General features: G+C 43.9%; 1 protein-coding gene across 1 annotated transcript in view; it reads left to right on the forward strand.

The window, feature by feature from the left end:
• The window catches only part of LOC118403620 (histone-lysine N-methyltransferase 2C-like), a gene marked incomplete in the record, with an annotated part of 57,515 nt that extends 42,928 nt beyond the window's left edge, over nt 1-14,587 (forward strand). The window contains 17 exon segments of the mRNA XM_035802393.1: nt 781-912; nt 1,315-1,527; nt 2,480-2,662; nt 3,156-3,341; nt 3,868-4,197; nt 5,214-5,267; nt 5,410-5,532; nt 6,245-6,433; nt 7,149-7,961; nt 8,357-8,545; nt 9,456-9,506; nt 11,444-11,557; nt 12,146-12,245; nt 12,369-12,436; nt 12,798-13,113; nt 13,370-13,607; nt 14,392-14,587. Coding sequence (XP_035658286.1) covers nt 781-912; nt 1,315-1,527; nt 2,480-2,662; nt 3,156-3,341; nt 3,868-4,197; nt 5,214-5,267; nt 5,410-5,532; nt 6,245-6,433; nt 7,149-7,961; nt 8,357-8,545; nt 9,456-9,506; nt 11,444-11,557; nt 12,146-12,245; nt 12,369-12,436; nt 12,798-13,113; nt 13,370-13,607; nt 14,392-14,572 — 3,480 coding nt within the window.
• Nucleotides 14,588-14,616: the final 29 nt, after the last annotated feature.

The raw sequence follows: 14,616 nt of genomic DNA on the forward strand, positions 1-14,616 counted from the left end.
GACAAATGCCATAATCTTATAATTAAAGGAAACAAGAAGAAACGTCATAACTTTGCCCATTCTAAATGGCTACTAACAATCACCGTAGACCCATGCTACACTGCCCATGTACTACCATTAATCGTGCAATAGTATCAACTTGGGAAAGAAAATGATACGAAACCGCTTGTGTCAGTTAATGTTATTAATCCTTTGTTGTTTTTGTCTGCAATAGTTTCTGATTTTTTTTTAATGAGAAAATATCACCTGTTTTCTGTTTGTCTTTGTCAAAGGTATGTTGGCTTTATCCTTTTTGTTTGATAATCCTCCCAACAACAGCTTTCTAAAGCTAACTCCCAGAAGGTGCTGCTGCGGCAAAAAAATAAAAAAAGCAAAATCAGGGTTCTCACCAGATTTTTTTTCACAGCGTAGGGGGCATCTTAGTAATAGTAGTGCATCAAATGGCGCAAGCATGAGCATTGTAGGGAGGTCTGGGACATCCCTCCCGGAAAATATAAATCTATGACGTACAGACACTATTTCCTGCATTTTGTAGGCCAAATTTTATTGAATAAAGCCAACTGTTTTGCAGTTTTTTTTTTTGTTTCGAGACAATACAAAAGCCTTCTACATGGTCAAAACACAACGTATGGGTCTAACTCACAGCAAAGGTGAAACAGATCACAGCATAGGGGATACAGATCACCTCGTTAAAGCCCCCTACGCTCAACTGGACTAGTGAGAACCCTGCTCAAACTGATTGAGGCAGCCCTTAACCGTACTCTTGCCCTCTGCCCACAGAAAGAGATGATGCTTCAGTTTGGGCAGGGCGGGCCCGCCTCGCTCTTCAGAAACTTTGATACGGACAAAATGTCCCAAATGTCTGACCCCATCGCCAAGGCCAAGGCACGGGTCCTGATGAAAATAAGCCAGGTATCATACGTTGCTTTCAACCTTTTGTTTCTATAATTTCCGGTTATTGCATGCCCTCGTTACCATGACAACATCATTAATGGGCAACGGAAACGTTCTCTTGTCCTATATCTTATCGCTTATCTTGTTTCACTTATTCATAACTTGTATCCCTTCAGTAGAGCTCTTATACCTTCTGCCACATAGTTTATATACCACAAGCAGATTTAAACTCCTGTTACAACACTACACGGCAGGGGTCGAAGGTGATACCAGGCCAAAGGTCGACTAACAGGTTACTATGGCAACGGTTGCTAGGGCTGGTAATGAGGACTAACACACTATAAGGTGGGGGTAGGTTTAGGGAGAGAAGACAACGGCGATGTAACGTGGGTCCCTTTTTTGTTGGTTTCTGTCACAAAGGTGGTTCAGCAGATACAAGGCAGTGGTCCTCACGCGCAGATGCTGCAGGCTATGAACACCATGCACCACCTGCAGCAGCAGCAACAGGGGGGAGGGGGGCAGCAGCCGCAGCAGCTACAGCCCGGCATCCGTCCACCCTTCCTGCCCAACATGCCCAACAACCCGGGCAATGGGCAGCCGGGATTCCGCCCTAACTTCCCTGCACAGTTCCAGGTAACGGCTAGGGCAAGTTTGGGTCATGATTAAAGAATTTTAAGTAGTCTAGAACTTTCCCTATTTACTTAAAGAAAGCCTTGGACTTTTCTTAATATAAAGGCATGAAATGAATGCTTTTTGTGTCACATTTTTAAAAGAAACGCACATGCAAGAACACATTTTGCAGACGATTTTAAAGAAAATTTAGGACCAAAGGCCCAATTTTATTACCAACACATGTACGTCGCAGTCAAGTAGTCTCTGTGCTCAAGTCAAGATCAACCATTAAGTTAACCCTAGACCCACATCATTCAGACAATTATGTATGCCCATATGTCACATATATATGTATATTAAGTTATATCCCCCCTCTTTTACAATTTGTCTTAAGACTCATGAAAATTTCAAAATTCATTACCTTCATGTGACCCCAGACCACAGTTTGCATGTCCCCATCAAAGATCCCATGTGTGCCACTTTAAACTCTGATCTCATATTAATACTTGTACCCAGTACAATGTAGTTATATCAGGTCAATTCAGCATAGTTTCTTTGGTACACAACCTTTTCTGTCTCTGTTGGTGTTTCGACAGCTACATTGCTACCTTCATCAGAGCAATGTAAACTTTCTTGTCTTATTAATATGACCTAATTATCATGATAAAGATGAGTTTACAAAGGTGACTCTGCTTTTTCTTGCCACTTTGAAGGCAGCAGCTCCCACTTCTGAAACATTGCCAGGGAAAAACAGGGTTGTGTACCAAAGGAAAGTGTGTTCTCCAGGCAGATTTACCAGTGGCATAAGGAGTATAGCTGGCCAAAGGGAGTCATCAACCTCCGGTAGCCAAACACAATCTTAGGCCGGCTTCACTCCTCTGGCAGCTTTTGATACTATCTTATGCTACCATAGGATCTGCTTGGAGATTAAGGAAACTCTCGTTTTAATTGCAACTAACTATTTTTCCAACAGCAGGGGGGTAACGGACAGTTTGGCAACAACGGTGAGGGATTCAACGTTGGTCCCCAGCCCCCCGTGCCCTTCCCTAACGGACCTAACGGGGAGATCGACCCCCAGCAGCAGAGACAGTACGAGGAGTGGCTGTTCCAGCACCAGCAGCTGCTGCAGATGCAGCAGAAAATGCTGGAAGCTCAGGTACATCTTACTACCTTGTAGTCATCCTCTGACGCCTGGCGTTTAGTTTACTAACCTGCAATGTGTCCATCTCTCTTCATTTGACCTAGCCAGCTTTCAGCCAATCAGATCTTCCCCCTCCTGTTGTTGCAAGGCAAACATACTGTACAGTCACTTGATGTTTCTTGATAATGAAGTTATGTTTGCACATTAAGACAGTATTAGCTATCCAGCTGTAGTTGTACGTATATTGTTGAGCTATTAGCGGCCCTGCCTCTGGAACCAAAAGCTGTGAATTTGATTCCGGCTGTGTCACTCACCTGACATGCATGCTACCTGAAAGGGTTAAGCCTTGGTCCACAGTTCATTCTGCTTGTGAGCAAGGGCTTGGGGATTTTCCTTATACAATGGACCTCTAAATGCTGTACATAGCATCTGTCATCTCTGTCACAACCAGTGAAAGACAATCTTATCAGTGAACTTAACTGGATCAACATTGCTTTACACTTTCAAGGTGGGTAAACAGAAGAAGCAGAAGAAGTCCCTTGCTGCCCGTCAACGCCAGCAGAAGAAGAACGGGCAGGAGCTGACAGAGACAGACGAGAACCAGCTGAAGGCCATGACAGAGCAGCAGAGCGTTCTGCAGAAACAGCTGCAGCAGGTCCGGGAACAGCAGAAAAAACACTCCATTCTCATACAGGTCAGAAAATTATCTTTGTTATGAACCCACTATGCAACAACCAAGACATAGTACAGTTACTAGAAACCCCCTACACGAGAGTGTACTAGTACAGCCTCATTCTTAAAAGAAGCCATTCCATGTGTTGGAACCTGGAGAGAGGAATAAGGCCTTGTAAGCTTCAAAGTCTCAAGTGGTCGTCTGGACTAGTATATCTGGAACGACCTTACCATCGGTTCACAACAATCTTCTTGATCCTCCTATCAATATCATCTTTTATGAAGAAGATTTTAAAGCCAACCACTTGGTGCAGCCAAACACCTCCAATCATAAGCTACATTGCAACAGTCCTATCTAATTTAACGTAGTTATGACCCATTGACCCTCTTATCTAGAGCAAACCTCCAGTCGCCTACAAATTTTTCTTAGCCCCTGTAGTGGTTGTTGAGACCAAGTTGCTGATATTGTACCCGAATGCTACTGGAACAGCCTAACAGGGGATGTTATGTAGATGTCCTTTATCTAACACCTATGTTTTTTGTTTCAGGAATACCGTATGAAGCAGCACGAACGAGCCCAGGAGCAGCAACAGTCTCTGCAACAGTCCGGCTTCCCACCCCAGTCCATGATGGGCCCCAACAACAGCCCCAACCCCATGATGCCCCAGCGCATGTCTCCCATGATCCCCCCCGGGCAGCACTCCCCTCTGCTGTCCCCACGGTTGGACCAGTCCCCGATGCGACACCCGACACCGCCCATGGGCCAGGCCTCCCCCTCGCTTGGTGCAGGTCCGCCCGTGCCCCTTTCGGCGCAGCAGTTTAGCGAGACGGGGCCCCCGCCGCAACCGACCCCCCAACAACAGGCGGCACAACAGCAGGTTTGTTATTGTTTTTGGTGCATCTGTGTGCCTGCGTGCAGTTTGTGTTTCCGGATATTTATGGTCAGCATAACTTACGAGCCTGTCGATGGATTGTGATGATATTTGGTATGTGGATACAAGAAGGTATTGCGAAGACAAAGGTCTAATGCTAAGCTATCAATGACAACTAATATGAGATGAAAAATAACTGAGACAAGAGAAATATCATCTAATAGACATAGTGTAGTTTTTACCACCGTGACCATATGTGTAGAAGAGTTCCCTATGACCTTAATATACCAACAAGCATTCATTCAGTCCTCTGACCCTTCTCAAGTTGAAATGACCCGAAGCCCAAGTCACTTTTTTTAATAACAACCTCACAATGGACCTCTGGGAAGAGCGGCTAAGACCAACAGGGCCATCCAGTTAAAATAAAGGTTATGTTTGTATAGACGTAGGATGCTGCCACGAGTCGTTCTCGACGACAAAAATCCCTCCAGCGAGGCCTTCCAGCTATGTTTTCTCTTTTTTTTCCAGCTAAAATAAAGTTAATGTATGTAACATAATGGACGTATGTTTGCTGATGTGATGCAGGTGCAGAGGATGCCGCCGCGAGTCGATCTAGACAACAACATTCCCTTCAGCAAGGCCTTCGAGCTATGTTTTCCTTTTTTCCAGTTGAAATAAAGGTTATGTATGTAAATGTATGTGTGTTTGCTGATCACAGGCGCAGAGGATGCTGCCACGAGTCGTGCTGGACGACAACAATCCCTTCAGAGAGGCCTTCCAGCTACATTTTCCCTTCAACAAATACATTGTAATTATACAAATATAAACTAGTTCCGTATTTTTTTTAAATGGACGTGTGTTTTAGGTGCAGAGGATGCCACCACGTGTCGTCCTCGACGACAACAACCCCTTCAGCGAGGCCTTCCATTTTATTTATTTTACCAGGAAATATGTATCGCCTACTGGCATTTTTTAAGGATTCCTATTACCACCATAAGTCTGAAATGGACATGTGTTTGCAGGCGCAGAGGATGCCGCCGCGTGTCGTTCTGGACGACAACAATCCCTTCAGCGAGGCCTTCCAGCTACGTTTTCCCTTTTTTCCAGTTCAGATAAAGGTTATGTATGTAACTTAATGGGCATGTTTTTGCTGATGTGATGCAGGCGCAGAGGATGCCACCACGCGTCGTGCTTGACGACAACAACCCCTTCAGCGAGGCCTTCCAGGAGCGGGAGAAGCGGGAGCGGATGGAGCGTCTGCGGGAGCAACAGGAGAGGCAGCGCATGCAGCTGCAGCAGGAGATCGAGCAGCAGAGAAGGCTGCAGCAGATGGAGAGACAGGTCGGTTTGGGCTCCAACTAGTAGTCTGTAGTGGGGTCATGGGGCATAACTGTAAGATGTTAGGGCCAGAAGCCAGAGGCTTGAGGAGGTGAAAGGTAAGAGGCAGCACATGCAGCTTCAGCAGGAGATACAGGCAGGTCTGGGCTCCCCTTTCTTTTTGTTGTGCATAAATGGCAGTTTGAATCTGTACAGTAGGTACAAGGTGAAAACTGGGCCCGGCTGGGCAGCTTTGGGGAACGAAAAATGCGATACAAAGGCCAAAATGCAGAAGACGTAAGGAAAATAAGTCATTTGTGTACTTAGTATGTTCCTTGATAAACAATTTTATTTTTCATTTCTGCTAACTTCTCGGCCATGCTGCGGTTTAGAAAAGTGACCGTAGCATAAGTCAGGACTGTAAAGTTTAATTCCCTCACACCAGCAAGGACCCCTACTCTATTTTGATTAGTGTAGTGGTTATTTTCAACACACACAAGGTGCATCTTGACTCCTCAAATACAGGCCCTGTTGCTTTGTGCCCAATGCAAACATTTTCAAAATTACAATGCAGAAATTGGGATGCAATGATAGTAGGTTAAGGTATTTTCCTCTAATTTCAGAAAGATAAAGTAATGAGCTCACAATTTAGGTCCTGGCTGCAGAGAGTTCTTTCTATCGGTAAATCTGTTGTAAGCCAGTCATTTGTAACACTGCTTTTGATTGGCCGTTGCAGGACCATGACTGGCACAACCAGGAGGTTGTACAGAACAACCTGGCCAATGAGAGGCGGCAGGGCATGATGGAGCTGCCGTTCTTCAACACGCCTGAGATCCCAGATATCGCCGGGCAGCTGCAACAGAACCCAAACCCACAGCAGCAACAACAGCAGCCGCCTGGGCAGCAGCAGGGGCCTCCATTCATGGTGAGGAAAATTACAGAGAAGAAATCCTATCTATTGTTAGATATTAGACTTGTTGTGTAGAACCCAAACCCACAGCAGCAACAACCGCTGCCTGGGCAGCAACAGGGGCCGCCATTCATGGTGAGGAAAATTACTGACAAGAACTCCTATCTATTGTTAGATATTAGACTTGTTGTGTAGAACCCAAACCCACAGCAGCAACAACAACAGCCTGGGCAGCAGCAGGGGCTGCCCTTCATGGTGAGGAAAATTACTGACAAGAACTCCTATCTATTGTTAGATATTAGACTTGTTGTATAGAACCCAAACCCACAGCAGCAACAACAGCCGCCTGGGCAGCAGCAGGGACCTCCCTTCATGGTGAGGAAAATTACTGACAAGTGGCATCAATTTCATTGTACCTAGGCCAATGTATATCTGACATTCCATGTAGGAGAGATTGTGTTATTTCAGAATCATACACAAATGTTTAATGATTGTATACAATGTGTTTATTTTCTCCTATGTTGTCTGATCATCGATTCGTACTTAAACTTCATCCTGTAGTTCCTATTCCCTATAGATGGAATGTTGTAAGACTTGCTGTACAGAACTGTTTAGTTCTTTCCCATACATTGTATAATGTTTACCGTTATAAAGTTATTATGTTAGACTGGCAGTTCAAGCTTAATCTGTAGACTTACCTAAAAATTTTATTTGTTTTCCCCACACACAGGGTCCAGGCCAGGGCCAGCCTCCGATGGGCCAGGGCCCACGGTTTCCCCCTGGTGGGCCAAACTTCCCTCAGGGTGGCCCCGGCTCCTTCCCTCGCGGCCCTCTCATGCATCCCAGAATGCCCTTCCCGGGCCCTATGGGTCCGATCGACCCCCATCAGGGCTTTCCAGTGCCTCCTAACTACCCCATGTCCGGCACACCGCCGGAAACGGAAAAACCCAAGCCGAAGCGGAAAAGAAACCGCAAGAAAAAGAAGTCGGCCGACAGCGAAGAACCTCCGCCACCCTCAATGCAACAACAACAAGGTATGCCTCCTGATATACCTCAGAACCCGATGAACCCACAGGCTCCCACAATGCCTCATCCTGGCATGGTACAGGGTAATCCCATGATGCAGCCTGTTAGGAGAGACCCTTCCCAGCCTCCCTTGCTGGATCAGAGCTTTACCGTTCCTCTCAGACATATCGCCGACGGATCCCAGGGACAACTTGACATGAACAAGCACTCCCTCCTCTTACAACATCTAACAACGGAACAGAAGGACGCTCTTCGCATGTCCGCAACCACAGGCGATGGCCCTCTTAGACCAGACTCAATAGACCCTGACAAACTCAAGGCAGAGACATTAAAACTGGATCCTCAGAAACTTGAGACTGGGAATGGAGAGGGAGAGAAAGGGAAGGAGGAAGACATAGAAGACGGGAAGGGTGATGGGAATGGTGATGGAAAGAAAGACAGTCCAGAGAAGCCTGCTGCCAACCAACTCCTGAAAGCTCTGCTGCAGGGAACTCCCACTCAGAATTTGCTTGCTAAGGTACAGTATGATTTTCTGGTTCTTCTAATTGAGCACAGTAAAAGCCTAATTGCATTAACCATCATCAGTCCATCTTAAACTTCTTATTCTATCAAAGTGCAAAAAAAACTCATAACATCTACTGTTACTGTATGCGCACTAACGTTAGCTGTAGTTTAAAACAGGTTTTTGTATGCAGTGTTTTAATTTGCAGTTGAAACTACTCGTAGTAACACAACACAAGGGACAAGTTTTTGCAGACTGTCATAGGTTCTCAAAGAGGTCTTTCAAAGTTTTTGCAGACTGTCATAGGTTCTCAAAGAGGTCTTTCAAAAACTGCTTGTACAAAACTAACGCCAAAGTCTCAGGATTTACAATTAATGATATTCTTTTTTTCATTCCTCTCTCTTTCACAGGCTGGCCTGCCCCCTTGTAAAGCACTACAAGAAGCACAGGACGTCACAGTTGAGGCCTCCACCCCCGAAAAGGTGAAGAAAGAAGAGCAGGACGACTCAGACGACGAGGAAGTCATCAACAAGCTGAAGCTGACCCCAGAACAACAGAAACAGCTGGAGATGCTGGAACAGATGCCTGAGACCGTCCCGGTGAGTCCTCGCTTCATTTTGTTTTTAATTTACAAACTAGAAACAGCGACAGTGCAACTGTCATTGGCAATCTTAATCACATTTCCAAAGCAGGGTTTGGCCAGGCTTGCTTCTACCAGGCTCCGCGGACCGTTGGTCTAATTGTAGAACTTGAACAAATAAAGTCTAGTACACTAGGGGAGTTAGCCGGCCAGAAGAGTACGTTTCCTCACCACGTCGTTCAATTTCTACAATTAGACCACAGATCCGCAGAGCCTGGCCGAGGCTACATCCAGGCAGCTTTCCCAGTGTTCCATTGACAGTTGTAAAGGTGCTCTTTTACGACTTGTTGTCTTAAAATCCATCAGTGTTTCTTCCAGCCTAAGAAGGTTTTACTTAGGCACAAGGTAAGGATATGCATTGCAGTTGATCCCATATGTTTTGTCATCACTACTTGTGATATAATGATCATCACCAGAGTGACTGTTAATATTGATTTTTACTTGTGAAAGAATTGTGTAGTGAAAATTAATAGCAAAACATCACTGGCTGTGACATGACTAAAATTTAAAATGATATGTAGATATCTAGAGTACTTGCCGCATGTGATAGCATTTAATGCCATAAAGGGCAAAAGTTTTATTATCTGTTTTGACTGTTGTTTAGTTACTCCATGTTTACATCACTGATTTCATTTGTTTGTGTTAATGAAATTACACTAATTGATTTCTTGTAAAGCTGTCAGATAAATGTTATAATGTCACAGTTGGACATGTAGTCATAATTCACATACCATCACTGTATTAGTATTAGGTAGACTGTTCAGGTTATAGGCATGGTGTGCAATAGTTGGTGTTGCCACACGTAGCTATTTAAGCCGTCAGCTAGCTATAGTTAGCACGGATATTAAGAGGGCCCCCTTTCTGTGTAGAAGTCCCGTGGTGAACGCGGTCTGTTGGAGAGTTATCCCTTCAGCCTCGTGGTATGTTGTCTTCCATTACATATATGGTGTAACACTACAGCTGTACAGCACAGTCGTAAGCTAGGCTATATGGTGTAACACTACAGCTGTACAGCACAGTCGTAAGCTAGGCTATATGGTGTAACACTACAGCTGTACAGCACAGTCGTAATCTAGGCTGCAGTCCACCTAAGGTCATTCTCTCTTGCAGGCCTGGCACTTGTTTATTATGTGCTTTGCAGGCCTGTCCCTTGTTTATTAGGCCATGTTGATTTGATTATATGGATGACATCCGTGCGTACATAAATCAACCATCAACCGTACTGTAAATTCTGCAAAGCAGCTGTAAAATGAACACATACATGCCGTAAATTGAAAAATCGAAAACGGATAATAATGTTATAGAAATCCAATGTCAAAGAAGATGTAAAACAACGAAAATTAGAACTTGGTGTTTGGTATACAACACTTGGTGTGTTTAGCCCAAGGTTGTAGCCAGCACCCGTCCTTCCGTCCTTTGACGGAATTTTGCCCATTCCGTCCTCTGTGAGCAAAATTTAACCCTCAAAATGCAGGAAATAGCATTTCAGAGGGTATAGATTTCAAAATTTTCCTTTGAAGCATGCTCCCCAAACCCCTAGGAACACTGCGCCAAAGCCATTCAAAATCAAGGGGACGGAAAATGATTTCTGGCTGGCTACAACCCTGGTTTAGCCATTTGTTCAACCTTCCTGACCACTAAGATTTCATACTGAAGGCAACTTTTATTTTTGGCTCCTAGAGGATGTCTTCCATATAATCAAATCAACCTGGCCTTATGTGCTTTTCAGGGTTATACAAGTGGCAGGTCTAGCATGAGAGGATGCTTAAAATGCTTACAAGAGGGAGATAAATTTACATGTAGTACTGTATAACAGCTTTTAATAAATAAACTTGTAAACCGTTGGCTTTCTGAAATGCTGTCGCTAAAGTAAAAGTTGAATAGTCTGGTTTTAGTTGGGGAGGAGTTTCAGTCTTTCTTCTGTCTTTCTGCTTCTGACTTTTTGTCAGTAAAATTTTGATTATTTCAATTATTACTACTTGGATGCAGTGTTGTCAACAATTACACTTGCATTAATTCTAAATTCTTAGTTAGATAGCACAGTGAATCGTTGTAACGAAAGTGAACACTTTCTGTGTAGAAATCGGGGGCTGTGGTTGGTCTGTTGAAGTATCCATGCAGACTGATGGTATGTTGATTTCTGGTACATAGAAGTACAAAAGTCATGTACATGGTGTAACAGCGCTTTGGATAAAAAGGGCAACAATGCTGCTTCTTTCTGGTGAAGGAATTTTCTTTTAGGGGTCAAAACTCAATGCTATTCCTGTCATGTATGTTTCTATTTCCAAAAGTCTTCAAATTATTGTCTTGTTCCTTCTTGCGCAGCAGAATGAACTTTTTTAACGGGAATGCTAGAATTAGGCAGGGACTATTGTTTTGTTTTAATTTTCTCTTCCAAAGTTGGTTGAATCATATGCATAGTCTGATCATTAGAAAAGGTGCATTAGAAAAGTCACAAAGTAAAGAAATACCACAAGGTGTTGGGTATCTAAAATTTTCAGCAATGTTCTATAGCAAAATGGGTAAAGGTTGCAGTATCTGTTGTTTTCTTTGCTTATAATGTCTTTCAAAAGAAGATTATATCAGTGGCATTTATATCAGTATAGGCTTCGTGGGGCAAATCTATTTGAACAGCTGCTTTTATATCGGGTTCACTGTCCTTGTTAGTAGCAGCTGCATGTAAAACTTTGCACTTGTAACACAATTTTTTCAGATCTTACAGCTTAAATGTTCTCTGTAGCACTTTCAAGGTGGTAGAAGTAGTACATATATAGTTTTATATAGACAACAGAACATTGGACTTCTAACTAGTCTGGCAAACTTGCATGAGGTTTTATTGTTTGGTATTTTTGCACAGAAGGGGCAAAACAAGTGGCCAACACTCAACAAGAAAAAGGAATGGGACCCCAAGAGCTTGTCATCCCTCCCCCCAGCACACAGTGCTCCCGATGTCATCGTTAGAGAACAGGAGGTAAGGACATTCATACTTTAATACTGAAATGTGACGTTAATGTTTTTAAACGATTTTAATTTGTCACTGTACTTGTTTTTAATACCTTGCGCCCTCCTGGAGAACAGATCTAGACAAAGGGCTGTCCTAGGTTTTTAGCTTGTAATATTTACATGTATGTATTCATCTTGTGTGTAATAAAGATGATTTTAAAAAAAACAGCACTTTCACTTACAGAAAATGTCAATGATTGAATTGTTGAATAAAACTACTTAAACTGCAAAGTTGGTGATCTTGATTTGTATTTCAATGCATGTTTGGTGAAGTGTTTTCACATTTTTATCGGCAGGTTTTTATGTGCACTTTTGGTATTCTCTTCAGTGAGCTATACGAACGTGATAGAGGTTATTTTAGAGGGTCAGAAGAAATGTAGATATCCGAAAACTCTTGAACTACGATGTTTACATAAAAACTGTGACATAAAATTACTGAGTATTAGAGTAGTACATAGTCTGTGCATTTTACTTCTTTGCAGTGAAAGAAGTCTTCTTCATTCTTTAGATCTATACAATACTTATCTATCTTGTTTTATTTTCATTGTGTTTCCAGGAGTTTGAAAGAAGGAGACAAGAATACCAGCAACAGTTGAAGAAGAGGAAGGAGACGCAAACCAAACGGGCCTCCAAGAAGCGTAAAAAAGACGAGGAAGGTTTGTAGGAATCTGAAATAGATTCAAACCATCACTTTCTTTCTTGATTGACATTGAAGAGGGTGTGTCTAGGATATTGCATTTTCCGTAACTGATTGTTTTTGTGTTGTTTTTTTTTCCCAGATGAGATAACGAAGATGAAACAAAACCGGTTTCCCTCTACAGAAATGATCATGAGCACTGTAAAACAGGTACGTTCATTTCACCAATACCATCTTTATTCAGTCGAGCCAGCATTTAATACTTCTCTACACTAGGTAGTATTTTATTCCATGTACTTTGATTTAGTAGGGTTGGGTCAGTTTATCTCTTTGTAATCGGTGTTTTTGAATAGGTAAATGTATATAAGATCAGACCTCTCTCAGAAGGAGAAGAGGAAAAGGTCTACTTCTGACAGTCCATTACATTATTTATTTACTACCTTTTATTTATGCTTTTGGCATTCTTTTATGTGATCTATAATTCACTTTATAGGGATATTTCAGAAGACTTTCGATATGACCCAAAATGCTTGAGACAGAGTGAAAATTGATGGTTGTTTTATTTTTCCAGTTGTCCCTTTGTGAGCCTGAGATCAGCGTGAACTTTGCCCTCTTCCCGCCCTACGGGAGCGGACCCCTCAATGGAGACAACCAGCTGAAGGGGACGTTCGGTCACGCCTTCCTCGACGGGGTCCAGGACTATTACTCCAACTTCCTGAAGAGCGAAACGCTCAGTAACCCCCCGACCCCTCCGGCCTCCCTGCCCCCCACACCCCCTCCTCCCGGAATGGCGCGACCCCCCATGGTCAACGGTCATCTGCATCCAGATGAGATCCTGGGGACCCGTAGGGCGAAGCTGATTGGTGATCAGAGATCACATGATCAAGGTGACGCATGTTTGTACTTAGTGCAACTGTTGATAATATCAGGAACTGCTATTAATCTTGAAATGTATATGGCTGCTATTTGTAGCCGATGTAGCTGGCGCCTTTGCAACAAGAACGCAATCCCAGACGTGACTTAGTTTGTACCCCCCTTGTCATGGTTCATAAATGGCGTGTTGACTTCCTTATCCAGTGTACTTCTTTAATCCACTGTCTGTTGACACCAACCTGATGAAATTATTTTGGGATTAAATCTCAGGTAAACTGGAGACGGAACCCGAGCCCAGGAGATACCAGCTCCTCCCTCACTCCGAGGTCTCCATGACAACCGCAGACGAGCTGATGAAGGAGATGGTCTCACACCAGCGTACCATCACGCGGGCAGAGAACAGCACCGTGCTGGGCCTGGACGGGGGCAAGACGATGCAGGATGTGAACGTGCCTCCGTCACTCCCCACCCCTCCCCCCAGCAACCTGGCTCCGGGAGAGGCTCCAAGGTGAGATAGAGCAGTGGTAGAGAAAGATTTGTGTAAGGGATTATAAGTTAAAGCAACCTGGCTCTGGGAGAGGGTCCAAGGTGAAATAAAGCAAAAGTTGATGGTGCCACCCACCCGTCTTGAGATGAACTAGATAGATGAATAGATGGAGCAGTACTGTGGTAGAGAAAGATTTATGTAAAGCGTTATGTGTGATCAGACTGTGCAGGATGTGAACGTGCCTCCGTCCCAATCCCCACCCCTCCCCCCAGCAACCTGGCTCCGGGAGAAGCTCCGAGGTGAGATAGAGCAGTGGTAGAGAAAGATTTATGTTGAGTGTTATGTATGATCCAACAATGCAGCTTCTCCCGGCTCCGGCAAAGCATGCCAAAAAGCAGTTACTCAAGCAACTGGATATGACTTTGGAAACAGATGTTTCAAGTAGCATCCACTACTTTTTGTCAGTGACACTGAGCAGATCTGTTGAAGAGCAGGTTTTATACCCTTCCTAAAGTAAAGCAGTTATTCAGAGAGATTTATGTTATTCACATACTTCAACTTGTCTTGAGTGTAGGGAGGATTGTCAGGCTTCTCTATGTCATACATCATAATAAAAGCATATCACATAATGCTTCAGTTGTTTATACAGTGATTCTGACCTGTATCTCTTTTACCCATCCCAGATTTAGCCGAGATGCCAAGAAAGCATGATCGAAGAGTACAGGAGCATCAAAAACTAAGATCATAGAGATCTCTGTTCAGTTTCTGATCAGTAATTCTAACCAGAATGTTATTCCCTCCCCAGATTTAGCCGAGATGCGACCACACCAGACAGCATCGTGCCGTCCTCCTCCCCCGAGAGTGTGATCGACGATGAACCTCCCCCTCAGCCCCCCAAACTGATCAGCCTCAACAGGGGACCCAACCGGGGACCTTCCCCCACGATTCCACTCATCGCTCCCACGCCTAGAAGAGGTCAGGAATAGACATTCAGCTTTCTTTTCTTAGATCTTTGATATGTTTCCGTATT

Source organism: Branchiostoma floridae, chromosome 16 (assembly GCF_000003815.2).
Source record: "Branchiostoma floridae strain S238N-H82 chromosome 16, Bfl_VNyyK, whole genome shotgun sequence".
In the NCBI taxonomy this organism is placed as follows: domain Eukaryota; kingdom Metazoa; phylum Chordata; class Leptocardii; order Amphioxiformes; family Branchiostomatidae; genus Branchiostoma; species Branchiostoma floridae.